We start from the raw sequence: 26,066 nt of genomic DNA, 5'->3' as shown, positions 1-26,066 counted from the left end.
AGAAGAGCCCCACATCGCTCTTGGGGCGCTGCGAGGGAATATTGTGGTGCTATGTGCTGTGTGGCATGTCACGCCGCGGTATTGCAGGCCTTCCTCCCCTTATTAAAGGGGAGGGGCCTAGCACAGCGCTACCCGGGGCCCAGCTGGGCCCCTGGGAATCGGGAATGCCGGCAAAAGAGCCTGGCACTCAACAGAAGTGCCGGGCTCTTGGAGCGCAGCCGGCACTCCGCAGGGGGTGCCGTTCAGGAGGCCGGGGATGGGAGCGCAGCAACAAAAATGGCCGCCCCGCACCTCGCCTTTAAATAACGCCTCCCCGGCCGCAGGCAGACCCTCCTGTCCCCGTCGGACATAACGTCCGGCGGTAAGTCAGGGCGCGCTCCCGAAGATCGTGGCCGGGGCACTGCGCACGGCGATGACGTCATTGCCGTCGGTGCAGCATCGCACCGCAGGGCGCTACTGGTTAGCATCGCCACTAACCTCCTGCTGAATTTCGCAGGAGGCGTGGGCGGCGCCGCACCACACCCAGGCGCCAGTTGCTTTGCGCCCCTTTGGTGCCCTCTTAGGGCGCTAACTGGAGGCGCAAAGCAATCCAATTTTTACCCCTTTGTATCCAAGACGGCATGTAACGTGATTATTGCTAATGCTTTCTTCAATGAATCTGGTTTACTCTCTTGAACCAAAAGCTTCTAGTCTCCTCACTGACTCTTAATTATCTATAAACCCTATGTACATCCAAGTCTTGAATACTGCTCCCAAGCCAGGTGAGGCTCCTTAATGACCTCCTTGATACTCTTGAATAGGATACAAACATCAGCATCATTTGATAGAGAACCCCTCTTTCATCTCCTACCTCTATTTCTCTCTCTCTCTCCCTCACAGCTTTGCTTGTTCCTTTCTTTTTATTGATACTACTACAGTTACTGATCCTCTGAACTTTTTCTAATCTCTCCCAAGCACCAACTATGTCCTTCCCTTTTCATGCACTCTCACTGTGTTGAAATGAAAACTCATTGGCCCTGAAATTAGGATCGGGAGCTTGCCGTGCGTGCAAGCCCCCGATGTGCACTCACCCGGCGCGCTGACATCTGAAGCTCGGGCCTGCTTGCATTTCCTGTCACTGGCCTGGTTCAGGTGTCGGCGCGATGTGCTTACCTGATCCAGCGGCGTAGTTAGTGCGATGTGCCGGCTGGGATCAGGTGAGCACTCTGCAGCCAATCAGGGGAGGGAAACTCATTCATGAGTTTGATAGTAAAGACTGTCAAACTCATGAAAAGTACGGGCGCCCAAAAGACTAGTTTAACTTTAATTAAAATTTTAAAAAACATCCCAATAATTAAATAAATTATAAATAACTTTAAAAAACTATTTAAAACAATTAATAAAATTTTTGAAAAATTTTTTTTTTTTACGAATTCGGGCCTAAAAATAAACTTACCTTACTGTACAGTCCTTAAAAACAATGAAGCTGTGGAAAAAATGTAATAATTTTAAATAATAGACCACTTACCTTCAAGAATCCACTGCTTACGCCTCCTTTTTTCATTTCTAAAAAGTCCAGGCCCTTGCACACGCGCAAACCTGTCAAAATGAAGGAAGTTCAACGCGTGCGCGCAGAGTCCTGCGCGCACGCGTTGGACCTCTTAACCCCTTAGTTCGATGGAGAGGAAATGCCGGTTTCCCGCGCATGCGCTGTGCATGCTGGAATCCGGCACTTCCAACGGGCCCACGCGTGAGTACACCGTCCGTACTCACGCATTGGGACCGGAATTACTGGCTCATTGCATTGCCTTAAACTCATTCTTTCTGACGACCTCAAAATGACTGAACTCCTTACTTCCTTTCATCATCCCTTAATTCTACAGTCTGAAGCCTGTTAAAATGATTGCATTTGGCCTTGCCTACTGTTCTCTCCTACTCTTTTCAGATTCCATGGTGACTTTCACTGTTCTTGACTCTACAACTTGCTTTCTCAATTTCAACTTTGTGTTTGCACTTTTAACTTTCTTGTTGGACAAGTGGGTGCATTACCTGAATGTAGACATCTCTCCCTTCCCGATCAATCTTCACACTGTGGAGTTGTCCATTTGCCAACTTTCTGCCGTCGATGCTGAAGATATTGGTGTCTTTATCATTGTCCAGCTTGTACCTGATCTGGAGACTCCCTGGAACAAGAGTTGGTTGGTTTCAAATTACAAGATATGAAGCCAAATGTAAGGAATATCAAGCTTTCAGAAAGAGTCGATACAAGACTTACAGCAAGAACAGGCACAATGAAAACCCCATGGACGAAAGAGAAATAGAGCTTCGAACTGTGCCAAACCCCTGTTAAAGCTCCTCCATAATACGCGCTACCACTGCTCCATAATACGCGCTACCACTAACGGTGCTGACAGGATGTTTTTTGCTCTCTCGTCTCGCCTGTTGCTCGAGTTACCACCAATCCTTTTTCAGACTGGGCAGATGTGTTTTTTTATTAGATTGATTAGAAATGTTAATATAAAATGGGGAACGGGCATTTTTTTTAAAAGAGGGCTCCAATTTCCCCACTTACCTTATTTCCTTATAATGTGTGGGTTCTAATGATGAAGATCTTCAATGAATTATCATCAATTAATCAGAACTTTTGAGCTCACCATCCAGGCCTGGCACACCCCATCCTGCCATGTGTTGGGCATGCGGGCAGATGGAGACCGTTCCCTGAAGCACAACTGGCAATGCCAAGATGCTCTCTGTGGGTGTGCTCTGGTGCACAGTGCCTGTTTTCAGTAGTATGGGCCGTGAATACTGGGCCTTCTGACATTGGGACGATGTTTAAGAAGACTTGCATTTATTGCAAGAATGCACGTACAAAATGATAATTCAAATTACTTTTCAAAAAAATAAAACACCTTGATTTAATATAGTGGATCTTGTCCTCAAGGTGAAGAACGTCAGTGCTGGGGACTGAACACTCAGTGTCAGCATCAAGTAATCTCAGGCCAGATAGAGCAAAGGTCGCATGTGAACTAAAGTTCCAGTTGCACAACTGCGTGTCTTAGAAGAGTAGGCCCTACAGTTTCTCTTCTGATACGAGACGGAGTGAGACCTCCAACATGTCTTATCGTGGAATGGTAGGCTGCAGGGTTTATAATTGCCATGCCACCTAAAAGTGACTTCCCTATCTCGGCTTAGTGCTGGAGGCAGGCATCAACTGAGGGTTGAAGGGTTATAGAGAAACATGAGCGGGAAAGTCAGCCTTGAGCTTCTCTTGTGCACTGCCTACCAACTGATCACAGCGTTCTTTGATAGCAATGTGGAAACCAATGGTTCACTGCCAGGAAAAATGTATTGCACTGAAACTTCAGGAAGAGAAAAAACATGTAAGAAAATATACATTTTTTAAATGTCTTTATGCATATTTGTAACCGTGCAAGCTTTGTGTATCATTAGTCAGGACTAACTTAGTAACAACTCATCAATATGCAAAGTTCTAAACTAATCCAGTGTCTAATGAAAGGAAACCTTTTTAAAACCGAAGGAAACCTTTATCTTATCAAGATAACAAATTAGACATTATGACAACAACTTGTATTTATATAGTGCTCTTAACAAAGTAAAATGTCTCAAGGCGCTTCACAGGAGGATTATCAAACAAAATTTAACACCGAGATGTATAAGGAGATGCGCAATGTTGTGTAGAGCGCAGCACACCATGACCATTCAGGAGACTTTGGCTGGTGTGTACTGAAGGACGGTAGTGGGGAATCTTTTAAAAACAATAATCAGGGACAAAGTTAACAGTCACTTGGACAAGTGTGGATTAATTAAGGAAAGCCAGCATGGATTTGTTAAAGGCAAATCGTGTTTAACCAATTTGATCGAGTTTTTTGATGAGGTAACAAAGAGGGTTGATGAGGACAATGCGGTTGACGTGGTGTATATGGACTTCCAAAAGGTGTTTGATAAAGTGCCACATAATAGGCTTGCTAGCAAATTTGATGTCCATGTAATAAAAGGGACAGTGGCAGCACGGATACAAAATTGGATAAGTGAGAGGAAACAGAGAGTAGTGGTGAACGATTGTTTTTCAGACTGGAGGAAGGTATACAGTGGTGTTCCCCAGGGGTCGGTACTAGGACCACTGCTTTTCTTGATATATACTTATGACTTGGACTTGGGAGTACAGGGCACAATTTCAAATTTGCAGATGACACAAACCTTGGAAGTATAATGAACAGTGAGGAGAATAGTGACTGACTTCAAGAGGACATAGACAGGCTGGTGGAATGGGCGGACACATGGCAGATGAAATTTAATGCAGAAAAGTGCGAAGTGATACATTTTGGTAGGAAGAATGAGGAGAGGCAATATAAATTAAAGGGTACAATCTTAAATGGTGTGCATGAACAGAGAAATCGGGGGTATATGTGCACAAATCATTGAAGGTGGCAGGGCAGGTTGAGAAAGTGGTTAAAAAAGCTTACGGGATACTGGGCTTCATAAATTGAGGCATAGAGTACAAAAGCAAGGAAGTTATGATGAACCTTTATAAAATACTGGTTCGGCCTCAACTGGAGTATTGTGTCCAATTCTGGGCACCGCACTTTAGGAAGGATATGAAGGCCTTAGTGAGGGTGCAGAAAAGATTTACGAGAATGATTCCAGGAATGAGGGACTTCAGTTACGTGGATAGACTAGAGAAGCTGGGGTTGTTCTCCTTAGAGCAGAGAAGGTTGAGAGGAGATTTGATAGAGGTGTTCAAAATCATGAGAGGTTTAGACAGAGTAGATAGAGAAACTGTTCCCATTGGCAGAAGGGTCGAGAACCAGAGGACACAGATTTAAGGTTAAGGCAACATGAGGAAAACCTTTTTGCGCAGCGAGTGGTTAGGATCTGGAATGCACTGCCTGAAAGAATGGTGGAGGCAGATTCAATCGTGGCTTTCAAAAGGGAATCGGATAAGTACCTGAAGGAAAAATATTTGCAGGGCTACGGGGAAAGGGCGGGGGAGCGGGACTAGCTGAAGTTCTCTTGCAGAGAGCCGGCACGGGCTCGAGGGGCCGAATGGCCTCCTTCTGAGCTGTAACCATTCTATGATTCTATGATTCCTGTCACCAACATCCTGAGAACATTTAAAAATATGTATCCGGGTAATGCATCAGCTAGAACTGAGGATCCAAAAAGTTGTTTTAAAGATATTGAGGCTGAAAAGATGGCATTTAAATTAAAATGGGTTTACAGATAGATGGTCCAGTGCACACAAAGCTTCAAGTGGGCCCATGTTCCACAAGGAATCTAAAGGAAGATGGAAGGAAATTCACTTATGCTTTGTGAAAATTTAGAAATTAATTCTTAAATCATTCAGACGATACATCAATTATGATAGAACTATAGTCAGAACGCAAAGGACGGTTCGGAGCAATGAGCAGGCAGATTTTTGGAAGGATGCCAGTGTCTGATTAGGGGGAAGACAAATGAATGAAATCTGCCTGATAGTAGGTGTATTTTATTCATTTTCCCTTCTCTCATGCATTAACCTTTTCTCTTCCATCTCCCTGCATCCCTACCTTAGTGAAACCAATACTCATCACATTGTCTCCATCTGTAACTCATTCTATCCCTGGATCCTGAAACTATTCCTCACATCCCTCAGTCTTCCCTCCCTCCTACTATCTTCAGGCTGGTAAAACTCCCAGCTTGGCATCACCACAGCATCACTTCTCAGTTTACTTGGCCTGAGTTTTTTAAACTTTGCTTTGTCTCTTGATCTAGTTTTCTAGTTGTGTCAGCCGTGGCTCACTGGGTAGCACTCTCACCTCTACAGCAGAATGTTTGTGGGTTCACAGTCCCACTCCAGATACTTGAGCACAAAAATTTAGGCTGACACTCCCAGTGTAGTGCTGAGGGAGTGCTGCACTGTCGGAGGTGCTGTCTTTTGGATGAGACGTTAAACCGAGGCCCTCATCTGCCTTCTCAGTTGAACGTAAAAGATCCCATGGCACTATTTCGAAGAAGAGCAGGGGAGTTCTCCCCGGTGTCCTGGCCAATATTGATCCCTTATTCAACATCACTAAAACAGATTATCTGGCCATTATCACATTGCTGTTTGTGGGAGCTTGCTGTGTGCAAATTGGCTGCTGCGTTTTCCACATTACAACAGTGACTACACTTAAAAAAAAAAAAAAAAGAAGGTACTACATTGGCTGTAAAGCGCTTTGGCACGTCTGGTGGTTGTAGAAATGCAAGCCTTTCTTTCAATTAAAAAAATAAGCTCCCAAGCTGCTTTCAATGCTGGTCTATGATTGGACATTAAAGATTGTGCATAAGCAGCTCGAGTCTCTTGCCCCCAATTTTCTCTTCCTAATTGTAGGGGTGCTCATGGCTTCTGTTTAGCAACTCCCTCTCCGAAGAGATAGTTGGCACCGATAGCTCACCATAGAACTACATAGAAATTACAACACAGAAACTGGCCATTCGGCCCAACTAGTTTATGCTCCACATGGGCGTTCTCCCACCCTACTTCATCTCACCCTAGTATACCTTTCCCTTCCTTTCTCCCACTTGCACTTACTTAGCTTCCCCTTAAATGCATCTATACTATTCACCTCAACTTCTCCCTGTGGTAGCGAGTTCCACATTCTCATCACTCTCTGGGTAAAGAGGTGACTTCTGAATTCCCTATTCGATTTATTAGTGACTATCTTATATTGATGGTCCTTAGTTCTGGTCTCACCCACAGGCGGAAACATCTTCTCTACATCTACCCTATCAAACCCCTTCATAATTTTAAAGACCTCTATCAGGTCACCCCTTCAGCCTTCTCTTTTCTAGAGAATAAAGCCCCAGCCTGTTCAGTCTTTCCTGACAGTTATAACCTCTCATTTCTGGTATCATCTTTTTTGCACCTTCTCCAATTCCTAATCTCCTTTTTGTAATATGGAGACCAGAACCGTGCACAATACTCTAAATGTGGTCTAACCAGAGTTCGATACAAGTTTAACATAACTTCCCTGCTTTCAATGCTATCCCTCCAGAAATGAACCCGAGTGCTTTGTTTGCATTACAGGGAACTATTTGCATAGGCCCACAGCCCACTACACTTTGGAATATGCCAACTCCTGCTGTATATTAGAGGTACAATTGCAAGGTCACACAAACCCAGAATTTAATGGTGCTGTTTACTGTGTTCCATGGTAATGTAAAAGTGATAGTGTAACTCTGGAACAGGGTTCCACCCTGACTCCACAGCCCGTCCCTCCCTATCTCTGGAACCTCCTCCAGCCCTGCAACCCTCCAAAACTCTGTGTTCCTCCAAATCTGGCCTCTTGTACATCCTTCACTTCCTTCGCCTCACCATTGGTGGCCGTGCCATCAGCTGTCTAGGCCCTAAGCATTGGAATTCCCACCCTAAGCCTCTCTACCTCTCTCTCCACCTTTAAGATGCTCCTTAAAGCCTAGCTCTTTGACCAAGCTTTTGGTCACTTGGCCTAATGTCTCCTTTTTTGGCTCTGTGTCAATTTTTGTCTGATTAGGTTCCGGTGAAGCGTCGTGGGATGTTTTACTATGTTAAAGGCGCTCTATAAATGCAATGTTGTTGTTGTGCCCCCATTACCACCCCCTTTTGCCTCGCACGATATCATCCTTTTTGTCATTTAATCACTGGTGCCGTCCACCCCATCACAGACCTTCCCTTTTGTTCTTTCCTCCCCTCCCCCCTCTCCCTGCCCCTACACTTGCTTAAAACCTGTTACATCTCCAACTTTTGCCAGTTCTGACGAAAGGTCAATGACCTGACCTGCTGAGTATTTCCAGCATTTCCTGTTTTTATTTCAGATTTCCAGCATCCGCAGTATTTTGCTGCAGTTTTTGTTGTTGTTGTCTTATCCTGTTTGGGTTCGATACCACATGTCATCCTGAGTAGAGATTTGAATCCCCTGGACACTCTAAACTTACCCAGGGCTTCCCGTGGCCACTCTACCTGGGCTCGGAAAACATTTCAAATTGAGAAGCTGGAAGTAAATCATGTTTTATGCAGAGCTCTCTCTGGAACCCGCGAGTCTGAATCGCAGCCAGATGCTTTCAACTCTATTGACTACAAACTGATACTATAGCTGCTATTATAAGGTCAATGACTACAGTTTGACTGCACCCTAAGACAACTCTGTTCCACGGATGCTGCCTGAGCCGCTGAGCTTTTCCAGCGTTTTCTGTTTTTATTTCGGATTTTCAGCATCCGCAGTATTTTGCTATCCCTAAGACACCTTCTTGCAAAAACACCACAAGCGCTGGCCAAGTGAAAGAAGGAGTTTACATTTATATAGCACCTTTCATGACCTCAGGACGTCTGAAAGTGCTTCACAACCAATGAAGTACTTTCTGAAGTGTAGTCGCTGCTGTAATGTAGGAAACAAGGCAGCCAATTTACACACAGCAAGCTCCCACAAACAGCAAAGTGATAATAATTGTTATAAATCTCATCATCATGAAGGACTCATGAAATAACACTGGACGGCCAGCAGGTGGCGCCGTCCAAGGAGTATAAATACTCGGGCGTGGGCCCAGCTTGCTCAGGGACATTTTGTAAAACAGGAACTAGTGAAGTACAACTAGACCTCCATGTTTTGAAACAAGTTGATTAAAGCCTTGCTTTATACTCAAACCAAGTGTGTAGTGAGTTTTATTACATCAATAATGACCAGATCATTTGTTTTAGTGATGTTGATTGAGGGATAAATATTGGCCCATGACACCGGGGAGAACTCCCCCACCCTTCTTCGCAATAACACCACGGGATCTTTTACGCCCACCTGAGAGGGCAGACGGGGGCCTCGGTTTGATGTCCCATCTGAAAGTCGGCACCTTAGCTACAAGGACTAGTTTCCTGGATCACTGGGTCTGCTTCTGGGAAAGGTGGGACTTGTACAAGTCGGACGGTTTACACCTGAACCAGAGGGGGACCAATATCCTTGCGGGGAGGTTTGCTAGCACTGTTTGGGGGGGGTTTAAACTAACTTGGCAGGGGGATGGGATACAGAGTGGAGCTATAGTAGGGGGTGATTTACAGCCAAATACGGAGGAAAAAACAAGTCAGCTGGGAAGGCAGAGCAAATATGTGAAGGCAAAAGGGAATATGGCAGGGCTGGAAGGCATTTATTTTAATGCAAGGAGTCTTGCAAATAAGGTGGATGAACTGAAGTTGTTGTTGAACACATGGGAGTACGATATTGTTGCTATCACGGAGACATGGTTGAGGGAGGGTCAGGACTGGCAGCTCAATATTCCGGGGTATAGAATCTTCAGGCGAGACAGAGGGGGGTGTAAAAGGGGAGGGGGTGTTGCAATATTAATTAAGGAGTCAATTACTGCTGTAAGGAGGGATGATATATTAGCGGGTTCCTCTAATGAGGCCATATGGGTAGAACTTAAAAACAAAAAGGGGGCAAGCACTTTGCTGGGAGTGTACTATAGGCCCCCAAACAGCCAGGGGGAGATAGAGGAACAGATACGTAGGCAAATCTCAGAGAAGTGCGAAAATAATAGGGTAATAATAGTGGGGGATTTCAACTTCCCCAATATTAATTGGGATAGTCAGAGTGTGAAAGGCTTAGAGGGTGCAGAATTCTTAAAGTGCATCCAAGAGAGCTTTTTGAGCCAACATGTAAAAAGTCCTACAAGAGAGGGGGCGGTACTGGACCTAATTCTAGGGAATGTAGCCGGGCAAGTGGTGGAAGTGTCAGTAGGAGAGCATTTTGGCGACAGTGACCATAATTCGGTGAGATTTAAGGTGGTCATGGAAAAAGACAAAGACGGCCCGGAAGTAAGGGTTCTAAATTGGGGGAAGGCCGATTTTAATATGATAAGGCAGGATCTGGCCAAAGTGGACTGGGAGCAGCTACTTATAGGAAAATCCACATCAAAACAGTGGGAGACTTTCAGAAGGGAAATAGAGAGTACAACGCCAACATGTTCCTGTAAAGGTCAAGGGTGGGACCAACAAGCAAAGGGAACCTTGGATGACAAGGGATATACAAAAATGCATTAGGAAAAAAAGGGGGACTTTTGGCAATTACAAAAGACTAAAGATGGAGGAAGCCCTAGAGGAGTATAAAGTGCAGGGGCATACTTAAAAGAGAAATTAGGAGGGCAAGGAGGGGCCATGAAATAACACTGGCAAGCAAAATAAAGGAAAATCCTAAGATGTTTTATAAGTATATTAAGGGCAAGAGGATAACCAGGGAAAGGGTTGGGCCCATTAGGGACCAAAGTGGCAATCTGTGTGTAGAGCCAGATGATGTAGGCGGGGTTTTAAATGAATTTTTTGCATCTGTGTTCACTATGGAGAAAGACGATGTAGACATAGAAATCGGGCAAGGGGACTGTGACATACTTGAACATATTAGCATCGAGAGGGAGGAGGTACTAGCGGTTTTAGCAGGCCAAAAAGTGGATAAATCCCCAGGCCCGGACGAGATGTATCCCAGGCTGTTGTGTGAAGCAAAGGAGGAGATTGCAGGGGCTCTGACACAAATTTTCAGAACCTCTCTGGCCACAGGGGATGTACCAGAGGACTGGAGAACAGCTAACGTAGTACCATTATTCAAGAAGGGTAGCAGGGATAAACCAGGGAATTACAGGCCAGTGAGCCTAACATCTGTGGTAGGGAAATTATTGGAAAAAATTCTGAGGGACAAAATTAGTCACCACTTGGAGAGGCAAGGATTAATTGGGGATAGTCAGCATGGCTTTGTCAAGGGTAAATCATGTCTGACCAATCTGATTGAATTTTTCGAGGGGGTAACTAGGTGTGTGGATGAGGGAAATGCTGTGGATGTGGTTTACATGGACTTCAGTAAAGCTTTTGACAAAGTCCCGCATAGGAGACTGGTCAAGAAGGTAAGAGCCCATGGGATCCAGGGTGCCTTGGCGCGTTGGATCCTAAACTGGCTGAGTGGCAGGAGGCAGAGGGTGATGGTCGAAGGTTGCTTTTGTGACTGGAAGCCTGTGTCCAGTGGGGTACCTCAGGGATCGGTGCTGGGTCCCTTGCTGTTTGTGATCTACATAAATGATTTGGATGAGAATGTAAAAGGTATGATCAGTAAGTTCGCAGATGACACGAAAATTGGTGGGGTGGTAAATTGCGAGGAGGAAAGCCTCAGGCTACAGGACGATACAAACAGGTTGGTCAGGTGGGCGGAAAAGTGGCAAATGGAATTTAACCCTGAAAAGTGCGAGGTGATGCATTTTGGATGGACAAATAAGGCAAGGGAATACACAATGAGTGGTAGGACCCTAGGAAGTACAGAGGGTCAGAGGGACCTTGGTGTACATGTACATAGATCCCTGAAGGCAGCGGAACAGGTAGATAAGGTGGTTAAAAAGGTATATGGGATACTTGCCTTCATTAGCCGGGGCATAGAATATAAGAGCAGGGAGGTTATGATGGAGCTGTACAAAACGCTGGTGAGGCCACAGCTGGAGTACTGTGTGCAGTTCTGGTCGCCTCACTATAGAAAGGATGTGATTGCTTTGGAGAGGGTGCAGAGAAGATTCACCAGGATGTTACCTGGGATGGAGCGCCTCAGCTATGAAGAAAGGCTAAACAGGCTGGGGTTGTTTTCCTTGGAGCAAAGAAGGCTGAGGGGGGACCTGATTGAGGTGTACAAAATGATGAGGGGCATCGATAGGGTGGATAAAGAGGAACTTTTCCCCTTAGTAGGGGGGTCAATAACAAGGGGGCATAGATTCAGGGTAAGGGGCAGGAGATTTAGAGGGGATTTGAGGAGGAACTTTTTCACCCAGAGGGTGGTTGGAATCTGGAACTCACTGCCTGAAAGGGTGGTAGAGGCAGGAACCCTCAACATTCAAGAAGCATTTGGATGAGCACTTGAAATGCCATTGCATACAAGGCTATGGACCAAATGCTGGAAAATGGGATTAGACTGGACATGGATTGATGGACGGCACAGACACGATGGGCCGAAGGGCCTCTTTCTGTGCTGTAAAACTCTATGACTCTATGATAGGTTGCAGAAGTTGGATTTGTTTTCATTAGAGCAAAGGTGGTTGAGGGGTGATTTGATAGAGGTGTACAAGATTATGACGGGTTTGGATAGGCTAGACAGGGAAAGGCTGTTCCCACTAATTGATGGTACAAGGACTAGGGGACACAGATTTAAGGTTTTGGGCAAGAGATACAGGGGGGATGTGAGGAAAAACCTTTTAACGCAGCGACTGGTGAGGACCTGGAACTCGCTGCCGACGGAAGTGGTGGAAGCGGAGACACTCAATGTTTTCAAGGGGAGACTGGATAGGCACTTGAGTGAAATAAACTTGCAGGGCTACGGGGATAGAGTGGGGGAATGGGACTGACTGGATTGCTCGACAGAGAGCCGGCACAGACTCGATGGGCCGAATGGCCTCCTTCTGTGACGTTATGACTCTATGGGCATTGAGCCGTGGAGTCGGGCTTGGAGGCGTGCGGGGGGTTAAAATCGCAAAAACTGGTGGGTGGGACCACCCCCGCCTGGTTCCGACTCCGAGCAATTTTAACTCAGGCGTGTCTGATGGTCCCGACTCCGTCCCACATCCAACAGGCGGGACTAGTCTTTAAGGCCCTTAACAATCACTAAATGGCCTCTATAATCCTATTTTGAAAGGCCCTTGCGAATTTAACCCTTTTCCCACATGAAACACGCCTGGTGGGAAACACGAATGTGAAACCTGGCGGGAGCACTATTGGATTGCTGACTATCAACTGCAGGTCAACCATTAAAGAGGAGATTTGATCAGCCATCATTTGCAGGTGGCAGGACTTAGTGGTCTCAGGTCTGGGGCAACTTTTAGAAGGCTTAACCACACCTGTGGAAGGTTGGAGCCTCACACCCATTTCCAGTGTGGCTTCCTGGGAAACACCTCTCGCCACCTTCACTCAGCGCTTCCTCAACGGAGGCATATACCAGAAGCATGGGACACATTTATTTCCTTCCCATCTGGGCATTAGAGGAGCTCGAGCACCAGCCGCGGCAGCAGCAGAACCATGAGCAACATCAGCACCAACAGCAGGAGCATCAACAGGAGCGGCAAGCTGCTAGTCACCCACCTGAAGATGCACAGGCCAGAAGGCACCAGCGCGCGACAACATTGCTGCCCGGGATGCAAGGGACGCACTCATCCTGGCCAGATTTGCTTAGCCTAGTCAAACAAACACTTTTGCCTCGCAGCTTCTTACCAGAGCATTGACAATGGCCAAGAACCAGAGGATTCCTAGCACTCTGACCACCATACTGACAGTTGCAAGAATGCCTAAGCCCTCAATGTGGAAGTCCCACTAGCGAAATGACAGACGATACAACTGCACCATTTGCCATCAGAAATTTTATGTACATTACCGAAGTGATGGCATTTTTTCAGTAAACACAAAATTGTGCCCAAGTGACTACCCTTGTGACTATTTGTGCAGAATTTTCCTCTTACGCGTGCTCCTACGTGGTGCCTCCCCTGTGGCTTCAGCAGATGTGGAGGCCCCTTGCTCACTTTGCTGCTGCTCCTGTCTCGACACCTTTGATGGGCGTCTTCTGGGGTGGCGAGCCTGTGAGGGCTCGTCAACAGTCTGCTGCTCCTGCGGCTGTGCAGGGGTTGAGATGTCCATCTCACTTGGGTGTGGACTCCGGTCGGGCTCTGACCGAGGGCTTTGCAGTGGCATGGAAGTGTGAGCGCTTGGAGAGGAGCCCCCACTTCCTTGAGTTCTGCCACCAACCTCCCTCTCATGGGTCAGGTCCCCCTCAGCGCCTGCAAGTGGCTGGAGAGCACTTTGCTGCACATCAGGGGGGCCATGGGGACCCGTATCTGCAATGGCTGTCCTACTCAGAAGGACTTCCATGAAAGTCTGGTTTCTCTGTTCAATAGATGCCCATCGCTCCTCAAGAGATGTCATTCTATTCTGAACAATGCGTGTCTGTGTCTGTGTGTGTGTGTGCCCCTGTGTGTGTGCCTGTGTGTGCGCGCGCATGCACTCGCGAGCATGTAGCCACTGGGTGAGGACAGGAATGGCGTTGGTAACATGCTGCCATGTTCAAATAGTTTACTAACACTTACTACATAGGCTCATGCTTAAAGAATGGCCACTTGGGTTAAGCAGTGGGGGTTGGTTGTATCGCAACATGACTTAACACCTTCTGGAGTGAAGCGGAGATAGCTTTACCACACAGAACTGAAGATAACAATGATGCATCTCTGTTAGAAGAAGTCTGTGGTTGCTCTTAATACTAATCGCACAGGCCTGGAGTTTCCGCTTGATTGTGCTGTTGTTTTCGGCGCAATACCCCCGCTATCAGCGTAACCAAATGCAAAAGATCTCCCAATGTTAAGCGCAAATTGCGTCCAGCACAATTAGAGTTTCCGCGATCGTTTGCACTAGTTTTAAAAACATCGAGCTAGAAGTAGGCCATTGGGAGTTTCCGCTAATTGCGCTCACTTTCTGGTCTTCGAGGAGGGTCCAAAAATTAATCTGGCTCTTTTTGGGTACGTTTTAAAAGGTTTTGAATGAGGAACTGACTACTGTACCCCAATCAAACTAGAAAATAGTTTTTTTAAGTCATTTTCAGTCATTTAAAATCGAGTTACACACAGGTGGAGGACTAGACACTGTGATTAAAAATGCTTATCTTTTGTGATAAACCCATTTTTAGCTGTTTTAATCAAACTGCAACCGCTCTTAAATATATTAAGGAATACTTTATAAAGCAAAATTTTTTTTTGAATGACGTTTTAAAATGCTGCCCGATTGCGCTGGTTCATGGCAGATTTTGCGTTTGCTGATATGCAAAGGAGTTTGCATATCTCATTGAAACTTATAAAATTCTAACAGGACCAGACAGACTAGATACAGGAAGGATGTTCCCGATGGTCGGGGAGTCCAGAACCAAGGGTTACAGTCTAAGGATAAGGCGTAAGCCATTTAGGACTGAGATGAGGAGGAATTTCTTCACCCAGAGAGTGGTGAACCTATGGAATTCTCTACCACAGAAGGCAGTTGAGGCCAATTCATTAAATATATTCAAGAAGGAGTTAGATATATTTCTTAAGGCTAAAGGGATCAAGGAATATGGGGAGAAAGCAGGGACTGAATTTGGATGATCAGCCATGATCGCATTGAATGGCGGAGCAGGCTCGAGGGGCCGAATGGCCTACTCCTGCTCCTATCTTCTATATTTCTATGAGCGGGAACTCGGGGGAGGGAAGAAACACACTTCTCAAAAGGGGCGCAATTTTCGGTGGAAATGCCGATTGCACCCAAAAGGGAAACTCGACCCCGAATACGCATGATGGTTATTGTTTAGATATCGGTTGGTCGTGTCAGCCTGCATTACGCACTAATGTCCTTATGTGAAGTTTGCAGCCCCACAAGGGTGTCAACTTGGCTCAGCCCAACAGGCCTCACTTGATGGGGCAGCAGGCTGTGGCTTCAAGCCCCACTCCATGGACCTTAGTACACGTTCCCGGCTGATACTCCAGGGCAGTACTCGGGGAAGCACTGTGCGGTCAGCGAGTGCCGTCTTTCGGATGACATGCCCAATGTGCTCTAGGCGCAGGGTAAAACTCTCAGGATGCTGCTCAAAGAGGGGCAGGGAGTTCTCCGAGAGTCCTGAGCACCACCAAAAGAAATGGGTTGACTGCTTATTGATTTCCCTGTTGTTCATGGGACCTTCTACGTGAAGTCATTGCTGCAATTGTCCCCACTTCAAAGCAAGTAACGCCTAGTGAGATGCATCTGAGAAACGTGATCAGACACTATGAGGCAGAAATTTCATTCCCTGCGGGTGTGTACGCGCTGTATACTCACCCATAGGGCCAACGGAAATGCCGGTTTTAGGCATGCACTGCACATGCGCTGGAAACTGGCATTTCCGATCTGTCAAGAAAGCTCTTGATCCTCCGGCTGCCCTGAAGCAGGGCCTCTGCGGGGGGAGAGTTCCGCTTTTTGTAGACTCTCCGCCCGCAGAAAACACTTACAATTCTTGCACCTGGTAAAAGCCGGTGTAAGGCCTCACCAGGATAAGAGTTGAAAAAAGTTAAAAAAAAATTCCACTGATTTATCATTTAAAAATACTTTAAAGAAAGGTAAGTTTATTTTTAGACCCGTTAAAAACTTTAATTATTTTAAATTTTTGTTTGAAATACTTAATTTATTGTAATTTAAAGTCATTTTAAAAATGTGATTAAAAAAAAAAAATATTTGAAGTTTTACTATGTTTTGGGGGTGATCTTCATTCATATATTTGACAGGTCTTCCTGTCAAATGTATGAAGGGAGATTCCCTTCTCTGATTGGCTCCCCATGGCCCACGTGATCCCAGGGACGCTGCAAACTACCTGCGCCTCTGGGATACGTGGGCCCTGCGCACCGGCAGTTTGGGGAGGCCCAGCATCGGAACTGTGCGCCTCCCGGGAGCACTCAGGTAAGGGCGCAGATTTTTCCAGATTACAGCCCACTGCCCGCGGGAGGCCTGCGATCGGAATTTCTGGGCCATAATAAATACAAGTTGTTTTCAACAGTGTCATTGCTCTCTTAGATTAGTGCTTCATGTAATGTCATTCACGTTGCCAGAAAGCTTTTGTGAAAGGTACAGCATTCTAGACATACTCCCTTCACATCATTAATTTCATTGAACATTACTATTCTGTCACTGCTGGCCGCACCATATGGTATATCAATGCTATGGGGAAAATGTTCAGTTGTCATCTGTCATGTTTATTCCCAGTCCCAACCCCTCATTTTAGTTTGCAAGTCTGAGTACTCTTGCGAAAGCTTCTAACTGAATTGTCACCTGTCACTATTGAATTTAGCGCCCAATCCATTCATTTGAATATGAAAAAACGGTTTTTCTCCAATTTTCTCACATTTTCTCCTGAGTGTATTGACTCTCTTGGGTCCAATTCTAGCCCGTCGGTATGGTCCCAGCTCTCCGGAACAGTCCCAGCTCTCCGGAACAGTCCCAGCTCTCCGGAACAGTCCCAGCTCTCTGGAACAGTCCCAGCTCGCCGGAACAGTCCCAGCTCTCCGGAACAGTCCCAGCTCTCCGGAACAGTCCCAGCTCTCCGGAACAGTCCTATAGTAATCTGGGATGTAATGTTTAAGTTATCCACCAGATGGAGCCAAATATTAAGGGATCACATTCACCAGTATTTAAGGTAATGGGTCATGTATTCAATGTCCTGGTATACCAGTTTATACAGTAATGTGGCATTGCATTATGGGTATGATGCAGAGGTTCATCCTCCATCTTGGCTCGTGCAGTAAGAATTGTGTGTCTTGCCTCCAGCTTGTAAGAGCTATATCTCTCTGCTACACCGTGTAAATAAACAGTTGGGTTTTGTTCCTAATATCTCGCTTCTCTCAGTTTCTGACCTTACCACTCGGATATCACATATTGGCGATGAGGATCAACAGATCACATTTTGACGAAGAAAAAAAAATAAAAGAGCACCGAATAACGGATCATGGCTGCTACGGTAGGAAAGATCTCTGCTTTTGATGTTCAGACGCAGACCTGGGATGAATACTGCGAGGTGTTGATGCATTTCTTTGAAGCAAATGATATCGATGATGCCGGAAAAAGGAGAGCTATTTTGCTCACTTCCATGGGAAGTCAGACGTATAATTTAATGAGAAACTTATGCAGTCCTGAAAAGCCTGGAGACAGATCAATTGCTAACTTAGTGGCCTTGCTGAAGGACCATTTCAATCCCAGACCGAGTGAGATTGTACAGTGTTTCAAATTTAATTCGCGGAACAGGAAACCAGGAGAGACTGTATTGGATTATGTAGCGGTGTTGAGGAAATTGGCACACAATTGCAATTACGGCAACAACCTGAAAGACATGCTGAGAGATAGGCTAGTTTGCGGGATAATGGATGATCGAATGCAGCGGAGATTATTGTCCGAGACTGGGCTTATGTATGAAAAAGTGTTGGAACTTGCTCAAGCCATAGAGACAGTGAACCGAGATGCAAAAGAAATACAAGGTTCAGACTGGGCTACTACAAAGCAAGTTGGAGGTCAGGTTGTTGTGCACAAGTTAAATATGCATCAGAAACCACAACATGAGCATGTAAAGGCATGTTATAGATGCAATGGCAATCACCTGGCGAGGGAATGCAGGTTTCTGGAGGAAGAGTGCCACAAGTGTGGGAAAAAAGGACATATAAAACGTGCATGCAGGGCAAAAGCAACCGTGGAGGAATACAAACCAAAAGGGGGAGGAAAGCAAAACCTAGGAAGAGAAGTGAAAAAACAGGGAGCACATCACATCAGCGGAGAAGCTGAGAAAGAAGACGACATGTTCATAATGCATAGTATGGTAGAGAACATTCCAAAAGTGGATCCTATCACTTTGCAACTGACAGTAAATGACTCTAAGGTCAACTTTGAAGTGGATACAGGATGCGGCGTAACCATAATGAACAGGGAAGAGTACTCAAAATTGTGGAACCGTGCAAAAGTTCCAGAGTTAAAGTCTTGCTCTATGCAGATTAAAACCTATACCGGTGAACGAGTGGCGACATTGGGTACAGCTACTGTAACTGTGCAACACAGGGACACCATGGAACAGCTACCTGTAGTTGTAGTATCGGGTTCCGGACCAAACCTGTTAGGTCGGGGCTGGATACAAGAACTTAAATTAGATTGGGGAGCAATAAATCAAATAGAGGGAGGCAAACAGTTGTCTTTGCAAGAAGTGTTGTTTGAACATGAGAACGTGTTCAAGGAAGAACTTGGCATATTTAATGGCCCCCAGCTAAGATTTATGTAGACGAGGTACTGCCAAGGTTTTCTAAACAACGACCTGTGCCGTATGCCATGAAACCGAAGGTAGAGGTTGAGCTTGATCGTCTTTTGAGAGAGAACATACTGGAACCCGTGAAATGTTCAGAATGGGCAGCTCTCATTGTACCTGTTTTAAAACCGGACAATTCGGTAAGACTCTGTGGAGATTATAAATTGACAGTAAATAGGGTGTCTAAACTAGAACAGTATCCTATTCCCAAAACAGAGGATCTCTTTGCAAACCTGGCTGGAGGGAAGACATTCACGAAGCTGGATATGAGTCATGCATACTTGCAGATTACACTAGATGAGGAATCCAAGAAGTATGTAACCATAAATACACACAAGGGTTTGTTTACCTATAACCGCTTACCATTCGGTGTCTCATCTAGTCCAGCTATTTTCCAGAGGACTATCGAGGGTGTACTGCAAGGGATCCCACATGTTTCAATCTATCTGGATGACATTCTGGTGACGGGAAGAACCGACCAGGAGCATCTGAGCACTCAGAGAGGTACTACAAAGATTGGATAAGGCTGGGTTACGGCTCAAGAGGAGTAAGTGCACTTTCCTGGGGAATGAGGCCGTGTTCCTGGGACACAGAGTGGACGCCACCGGGCTCCATCCACTCAAGGAGAAGGTACAAGCACTGCAGGAGGCCCCAGCTCCTACCAATGTGACTGAGTTAAAAGCTTACCTGGGACTGCTAAACTATTATAACAGATTTTTACCAAACTTGGCAACAGTGTTAGCACCTCTTCACAAACTTCTGCGCAAGGAGACACAGTGGCAGTGGGAAGAGGAACAGAGGGTTTCATTTGAACAGTCCAAGAAACTGATGCTGTCCTCGGGTTTATGTCTCGAACTCTGACACTCGGATATCACAAGTTCCATTTCTCTGGAACAGTTCCAGTTTTCAGGTACAGTCCCAGTTCTCCATAACAGTCCCAGTTCTCCATAACAGTCCCAGTTCTCTGGAACAGTCCCAGTTCTCTGGAACAGTCCCAGTTCTCTGGAACAGTCCCAGTTCTCCATAACAGTCCCAGTTCTCCATAACAGTCCCAGTTCTCCGGAACAGTCCCAGTTCTCCGGAACAGTCCCAGTTCTCGAACAGTCCCAGTTCTCCGGAACAGTCCCAGTTCTCCGGCACAATTCCAGACCTCTGGTACAGTCCCAGCCCTCCAGTGCAGTCCCAGCCCGCTGGTACCTTGCCCAAGTGATACGTTATTAAGGTGGGAGCCTCAGCATATTATTGCTCTGAGGAAATGCGCAGAGTCCAGCCTGATTCTGTGCTCACTCAATGGACTACACTCTCACACTTTCCAGTGTAAGTCACGGGATGGTGATTCAGGTACGGGGGTGTTTTGGTTATGGTACAGGAGTTGCATTCCAGAGATCACAAAGTCAGAATCACACTATGCAAGTTCTGAAAGGGAATTCAATGAATCTGGTCATTTGTGGACTAACACCAGAAAAAATAGCCAGGAAAGCTTTCGGCTTTTTGCAAAAACCCAACTGGTTCACTAATGTCCTTCAGGGAATGTCGTTGACTTCAGTCATGTGGAGAGACTGGAGAAGCTGGGGTTGATCTCCTTACACTAGAAAGGTTAAGAGATTTGACAGAGGTGTTCCAAATCATGAATGGTTTTGAAAGAGTAAATAAGGGTCGCAGGGCTATGGGGAAAAAGCAGGATTGAGTGTGATTAATTGGATAGCTCTACCTAAAAGCCGGCACAGGCACGATGGGCCGAATGTCATCCTTCTGTGCTGTATCATTCCATGATTCTATGACTCTGAATGCCCTATGAAGTGTCCTAGCAAGACATTCAGTTGTCCGAACAATTTCTCTTCTTCTTCTTAGGCAGTCCCTCGGAACCGAGGATGACTTGCTTCCACATTAAAAATGAGTTCTCAGGTGACTGATGAGTCCAATGCGGGACCTACAGTCTCTGTCACAGGTGGGGCAGATGGTGGTTGAAGGGCGGGTGGGTGGGGTGCTTGGGTTGACGTGCGCTGCCTGCGCTTGGCTGCCGCTTGCTCCCGGTGAAGAGACTCGGTGTTCGGCGCCTTCCCGGATGCTTCTCCTCCACTTTGTGCGGTCTTGGGCCAGGGATTCCCAGGTGTCGGTGGGGATGTTACACTTTTTCAAGGAGGCTTTGAGGGTGTCCTTGAGCGTTTCCTCTGCCCACCTGGGGCTCTCTTGCCGTGTCGTAGCTCCGAGTAGAGCGCTTGTTTTTGGAGTCTCATATCGGGCATGCGGACGTTGTGATCCAACCATCAGAGGTGATTGAACGTGGTCAAAGCTTCAATACTGGGGATGTTGGCCTGAGCGAGAACACTGATGTTGGTGCGCCTATCCTGCCAATGGATTTGCAGGATCTTGCGGAGGCAGCGTTGGTGGTACCTCTCCAGTGCTTTGAGGTGCCTGCTGTACATGGTCCATGTCTCTGAGGCATACAGCAGGGTGGGTATCACTGCTGCTCTGTAGACCATGAGCTTAGTGCCGGGTTTGAGGTCCTGGTCTTCAAACACTCGCTTCCTCAGGCGACCGAAGGCTGCACTGGCACACTGAAGGCGGTGTTGGACTTCATCATCGACGTCTGCCCTTGTTGAAAGTAGGCTCCCGAGGTATGGAAAGTGGTCCACGTTGTCCAAGGCCTTGTTGTGGATTTTGATAATCGGGGAGCAGTACTGTGTGGCAGGGGCAGGTTGGTATTGGACCTTTGTCTTATGGATGTTTAGTGTAAGGCCCATGCTCTTGCATGCTTTGGTGAAGGTGTTGATGATGGTTTGGAGTTCGACCGCCGAGTGTGCGCAGACGCAAGCGTCATCTGCATACTGTTATTCGACGATAGAGGATGGGACGACCTTGGATCTGGACTGTGTAGTAATTAGAAGGCCCAGCACCATAACCGCAGGGCAACTCCCAACTTGCACCCTTTGTAAACGTGAGCTCAACTAAAACTCTGCTGCCCGTATCCTAACCCTCACCAAGTCCCATTCACACATCATCCCTGTGCTTGCTGACCTACATTGGCTCCCGATCTGGCAATGCCTCAATTTTAAAAGTCTCACCCTTGTGCTCAGATCCCTCCATGGCCTCGCCCCTCCCAACCTCTAACATCCTCCAGCCCTACAACCCTCCGAGATCTCTGTGTTCCTCTAATTCTGCCCTCTTGAGCATCCCCGATTTGAATCGCTCCACCATTGGCGGCCGTGCCTTCAGCTGCCTGGGCCCTGAGCTCTGGAATTCCCTCCATAAACCTCTACGCCTCTCTACCTCTCTCTCATCCTTTAAGACGCTCCTTAAAACTTAAAGAAAACTTAAGGGGATTTTGGCCAAGCTTTTGGTCGCCTGTCCTAATATCTCCTTATGTGGCTTAGTGTCAAATGTTGTGAAGCACCGTGGCACATTTACCTATGTTAAAGGTGCTATAGAAATGCAAGTTGTTATTGTTGTTGATGTTGAAGGGTAATACATGAACCATTGTCATTTATGTCCCAAGAACAAAGCAAGAAATCCCAGCTGACTTTTTCCTCTCCCTCGTGCGAGGGCACAGGAGCCAATTGCAGTGCTCTAAATGCTACCTTAGCTGAGATCATGTAGCTCAGCAATGATCAAGAAATGAAGCTGAGACCTTCTAGATCTGAATGGCTCAGTATTACATCAGGCAGTGCATTTGACCACGGGGAGCATTATAAAGACTGTAACAATAGAAATGGAAGCAAGGATTGTGGCTGAACTTTTTGCCTGCACGGTATCTATCAGTCAGCGGTGGCTCAGTGGGTCACACACTTGTCCAAAAGGTTGTGGGTTCAAGTCCCGCTCCAGGAGACTTGAGCACAAAAATCTAGGCTGACACTCCAGTGCGGTGCTGAGGGAGCGCTGCACTGTTGGAGGGGAGGTGCCGACTTTTGGATAAGACGTTAAACTGAGGCCCCGTCTGCTCTCTCAGGTGGACGTAAAAGATCCTGTGGCACTATTTTGAAGAAGAGCAGGGGAGTGATCCCGGTGTCCTGGCCAATATTTATCCCTCAATCAGCATCACTACAACAGATTATCTGGTCATTATCACATTGCTGCTTGTGGGAGCTTGCTGTGCGCAAATTGTCTGCTGCGTTTTCTACAGTACAACAGTGACCACATTTCAGAAAGTACTTCATTGGCTGTAGAGCGCTTTGTGACGTCCAGTGGCCGTGAAAGGCGCTATATAAATGCAAGTCTTTTGTTATCTCTCATTTCTCAGTCTGCCTGACTGCCAAATTAAAATAATAATCAGGACCTATCTAACTTTCCTAGAAGCTGCAAATGTGAGTTTCCTTAGACATTACAACATAGCCTGGCTCGCTGTGCGTTTAAGAGATGAACGGAAGAAGGTCTAAGTGAGTTGATTCGTGATCTTGCAATCTCTGTTTTTAAAATAGAACAGCACACAGTCCTGAAGATTAGAGACATATCTCCTCTCTCTAGCCCAAGACTCAATTTCCGCCCATTAAAAATGGGAATTTCTATCGAAGTAGCTTCGCTATATTTTTCTATTTCTATCGCAGACTGCACGCGCTGCGGTCCCTAAGTTAGGAAGTGACGGCAGAAAATCTCACACCGTTACACGCATTGATTGTAGGAAATGTGGATTCGTGCAGATGAAAGGAGCATGTTTAGACTCGGCTCTGTTTGAAATGCTCCTGCATGCGCTGACACATCAGTACAAGTGACAAAACAATAGTTTGTGCCCGTCATTTTCAACACAACAAATCTGCGATTCGCAGCTGTGTCACTAGGTAGAGATAGTGAGCCAGTGATAGGTTCGACCTCACTGGGGAATTGTACCTTACACAGCTGCAATTGACTTGCCACACATGTCTAGTAAAAAATTGTTGCTATTTATGCCGTTTTAGTTTGCTACGATTTAACTGCTTTATTGTCCAATTTACTTCCTGTTCCTTTATCCCACGAACGCTCACTGCAGCCATATGTCTCTTGTGGGTGACCTTGTCCAATATCTTTTGAAAGTGAAGATACGTAAGAACATAAGAAATAGGAGCAGGAGTAGGCCATTCGGCCCCTCGAGCCTGCTCTGCCATTCCCCGGAGCTCTGCATGTACATGCAGTTTACAGGGAATGCTGTTCACCATCCTCTGAGTGAAGACATTTCTCCTCATCTCAGTCCTAAGTGGCCGACCCCTTATCCTGCGACGGTGACACCTAGTTCTAGACTCCCCAAGCAGGGGAAGCATCCTCCCGGGATCTACCCTGTCAACACAAAAACAAAATACTGTGGTTGCTGGAAATCTGAAATACAAATAGAAAATGCTGGAAATGCTCCGCAGGTCAGGCAGCATCTGTGGAGAGAGAGAAACAGTCAACATTTCAGGTCGGTGACCCGTCGTCAGAAAAGGTCATCGACCTGAAACGTTAACTCTGTTTCTCTCTCTCCACAGATGCTGCCTGACCCGCTGAGCGTTTCCAGCATTTTCTGCTTTTACCTACCCTGTCAAGCCCTTTACGAATTCTGCATGTTTCAGATACATGGCACCTGTCACCTCATCCATCCATTCCATCATATCCTCAATGAATTCCAACGAGCTTGTTAGACATGACCTGGCTTTCATGAGCCCACATTTACTGGGAGTTATTGCCTTCGGTCTTATTAAAATGGAAAATATTTGAGTTTAACAAGAGTTCAATATTCATTCAACTGTACAAGCCAAGCTAACAGCCCAATAATTTCCAGCAGCATTAAGTATGTTCCAATTTTCCAGCACTACCCCAGTATTAATGAGCAGCAACACATTTCAGACACAGCTTCCCTACTCTACTCTCATTTTCTTAAGTATCCTTAAATCTATTCCATATGGTCTAATTCCCTTATGGATGATCAAGCACTCTAAGGGGCTAGAAATTCCGCTAACTTTTGAAAAGTAGAAAAAGTAGCGCTAGACGCTAATGATTCTCTCCTGCCGGGAAATTCAGCTTTCGCGCTTCGAGAGGGAAGTGGAGCGCTAAATTAAGTGCGAACCACTTCTTTTAGGGTGCTAAAGTCCGAGAGCGGGGCGCATTGCTAACGGCATCAGAGGCTGCTTCCCCTCGCTTATAGTGAAGGGCCAATGATGGTGCACAACCTACTTGTCGTCAGTTCTGCGTTGCAAGGCGACCTGGACGACTGCCATTACAGCCCCAAACACGCTCACAAAGTGGAGGGCTCGGACACCTCGCAGCAATGAAGCATCAAAAGCTTTGAGCAGGTACCAGGCTGGTGCAAATACTGTAATAAAGGTTGGCCGACCTGAAAACCCATTCCCTTTAATTAGTGCTCCCCCAAGCCTTTTTGATGAGGTGTTAAACTGAGGTCCCGTCTGCCCTCTGAGGAGGGTATAAAAGATCCTATGGCACTATTTCGCAGGGGAGCTCTCTCCGGTGTCCTAGCCAAAATTGATCACATTGCTGTTTGTGGGATCTTGCTGTGTGCAAATTGGCTGCGGCGTTTCCTACATTACAACAGTGACTACACTTCAAAAAGTTGGATGTAAAGCACTTTGGGACGTTCAATGGTCATGAAAGTCGCTATATAAATGCAAGTCTTTCTTTTTAACATTCTCACACACTACATAAACATACAGTGGCGGGTTGCGTGTCATGTCTGTGTCGTGCTCTTGAGAGGCAGGACACTTCATTATAATATTTAAATCAGGCTCCCGCAGTGCAGTTGGGAGCTTGATTTAAATTTAACCCTGTCTGGTCGGGTTTCCCAAGGCTCCGGAAACCCGGCAGCGAAATGGAGGCGGGAGCAGCCGGATCGAGCAGCTAAGTGCTTTTCAGAGCACTACTTGTGGGACAGGAGGAGCAGGAGTGCTTCCCCCTCAGCCTCCCTAAGCAAACCATCTGCCAATCATGACTTCGCCTCATTGCCACAATTGGCTAACCCCCTCCCCCACTCCAAACTTGAGATTCAGCCTTCTGCCGCGCGATCTGCCGAACCCCTTCTTCAACCCACACGCTGCTGACCCCCACTTCAACCCATGATATCTCTCTCTCCCTCTCGATTGCTGGTCCTAAAGCCCACCACCCCCCCCCCCCACACCTGCCCTGCATACCCCACAACCAGCGATCTTTACTGATTGCCGGGAACTGTACCCAACAGTCCCCAGCTGCGGCCTTCTACCGTACGCTTTCCCTCCCGGCAGCCTGTCGTTCTGGTCAGCTGCCGGGTGGGAAACAGAACAAAAAAAATAAGAACGAGCTCCTGCCTTTATGCAGGAC

General features: G+C 46.5%; 1 protein-coding gene across 1 annotated transcript in view; it reads right to left on the bottom strand.

The window, feature by feature from the left end:
* Nucleotides 1-26,066, bottom strand: part of LOC147120676 (contactin-associated protein-like 5) — a 665,277-nt gene that overhangs the window by 115,426 nt on the left and 523,785 nt on the right. Inside the window, exon 17 of the mRNA XM_085986858.1 lies at nucleotides 2,029-2,162. Coding sequence (XP_085842984.1) covers nucleotides 2,029-2,162 — 134 coding nt within the window. The remainder of the gene's footprint in view (nucleotides 1-2,028; nucleotides 2,163-26,066) is intronic.

This window comes from Somniosus microcephalus, chromosome 4 (assembly GCF_052327205.1).
Source record: "Somniosus microcephalus isolate GS21.2 chromosome 4, FLI_Smic_1.0, whole genome shotgun sequence".
NCBI classification, from domain to species: Eukaryota; Metazoa; Chordata; class Chondrichthyes; order Squaliformes; family Somniosidae; genus Somniosus; species Somniosus microcephalus.
The sequence above is the reverse complement of the archived record's forward strand: the minus strand, read 5'-3'. Positions and strand labels throughout refer to the sequence as shown.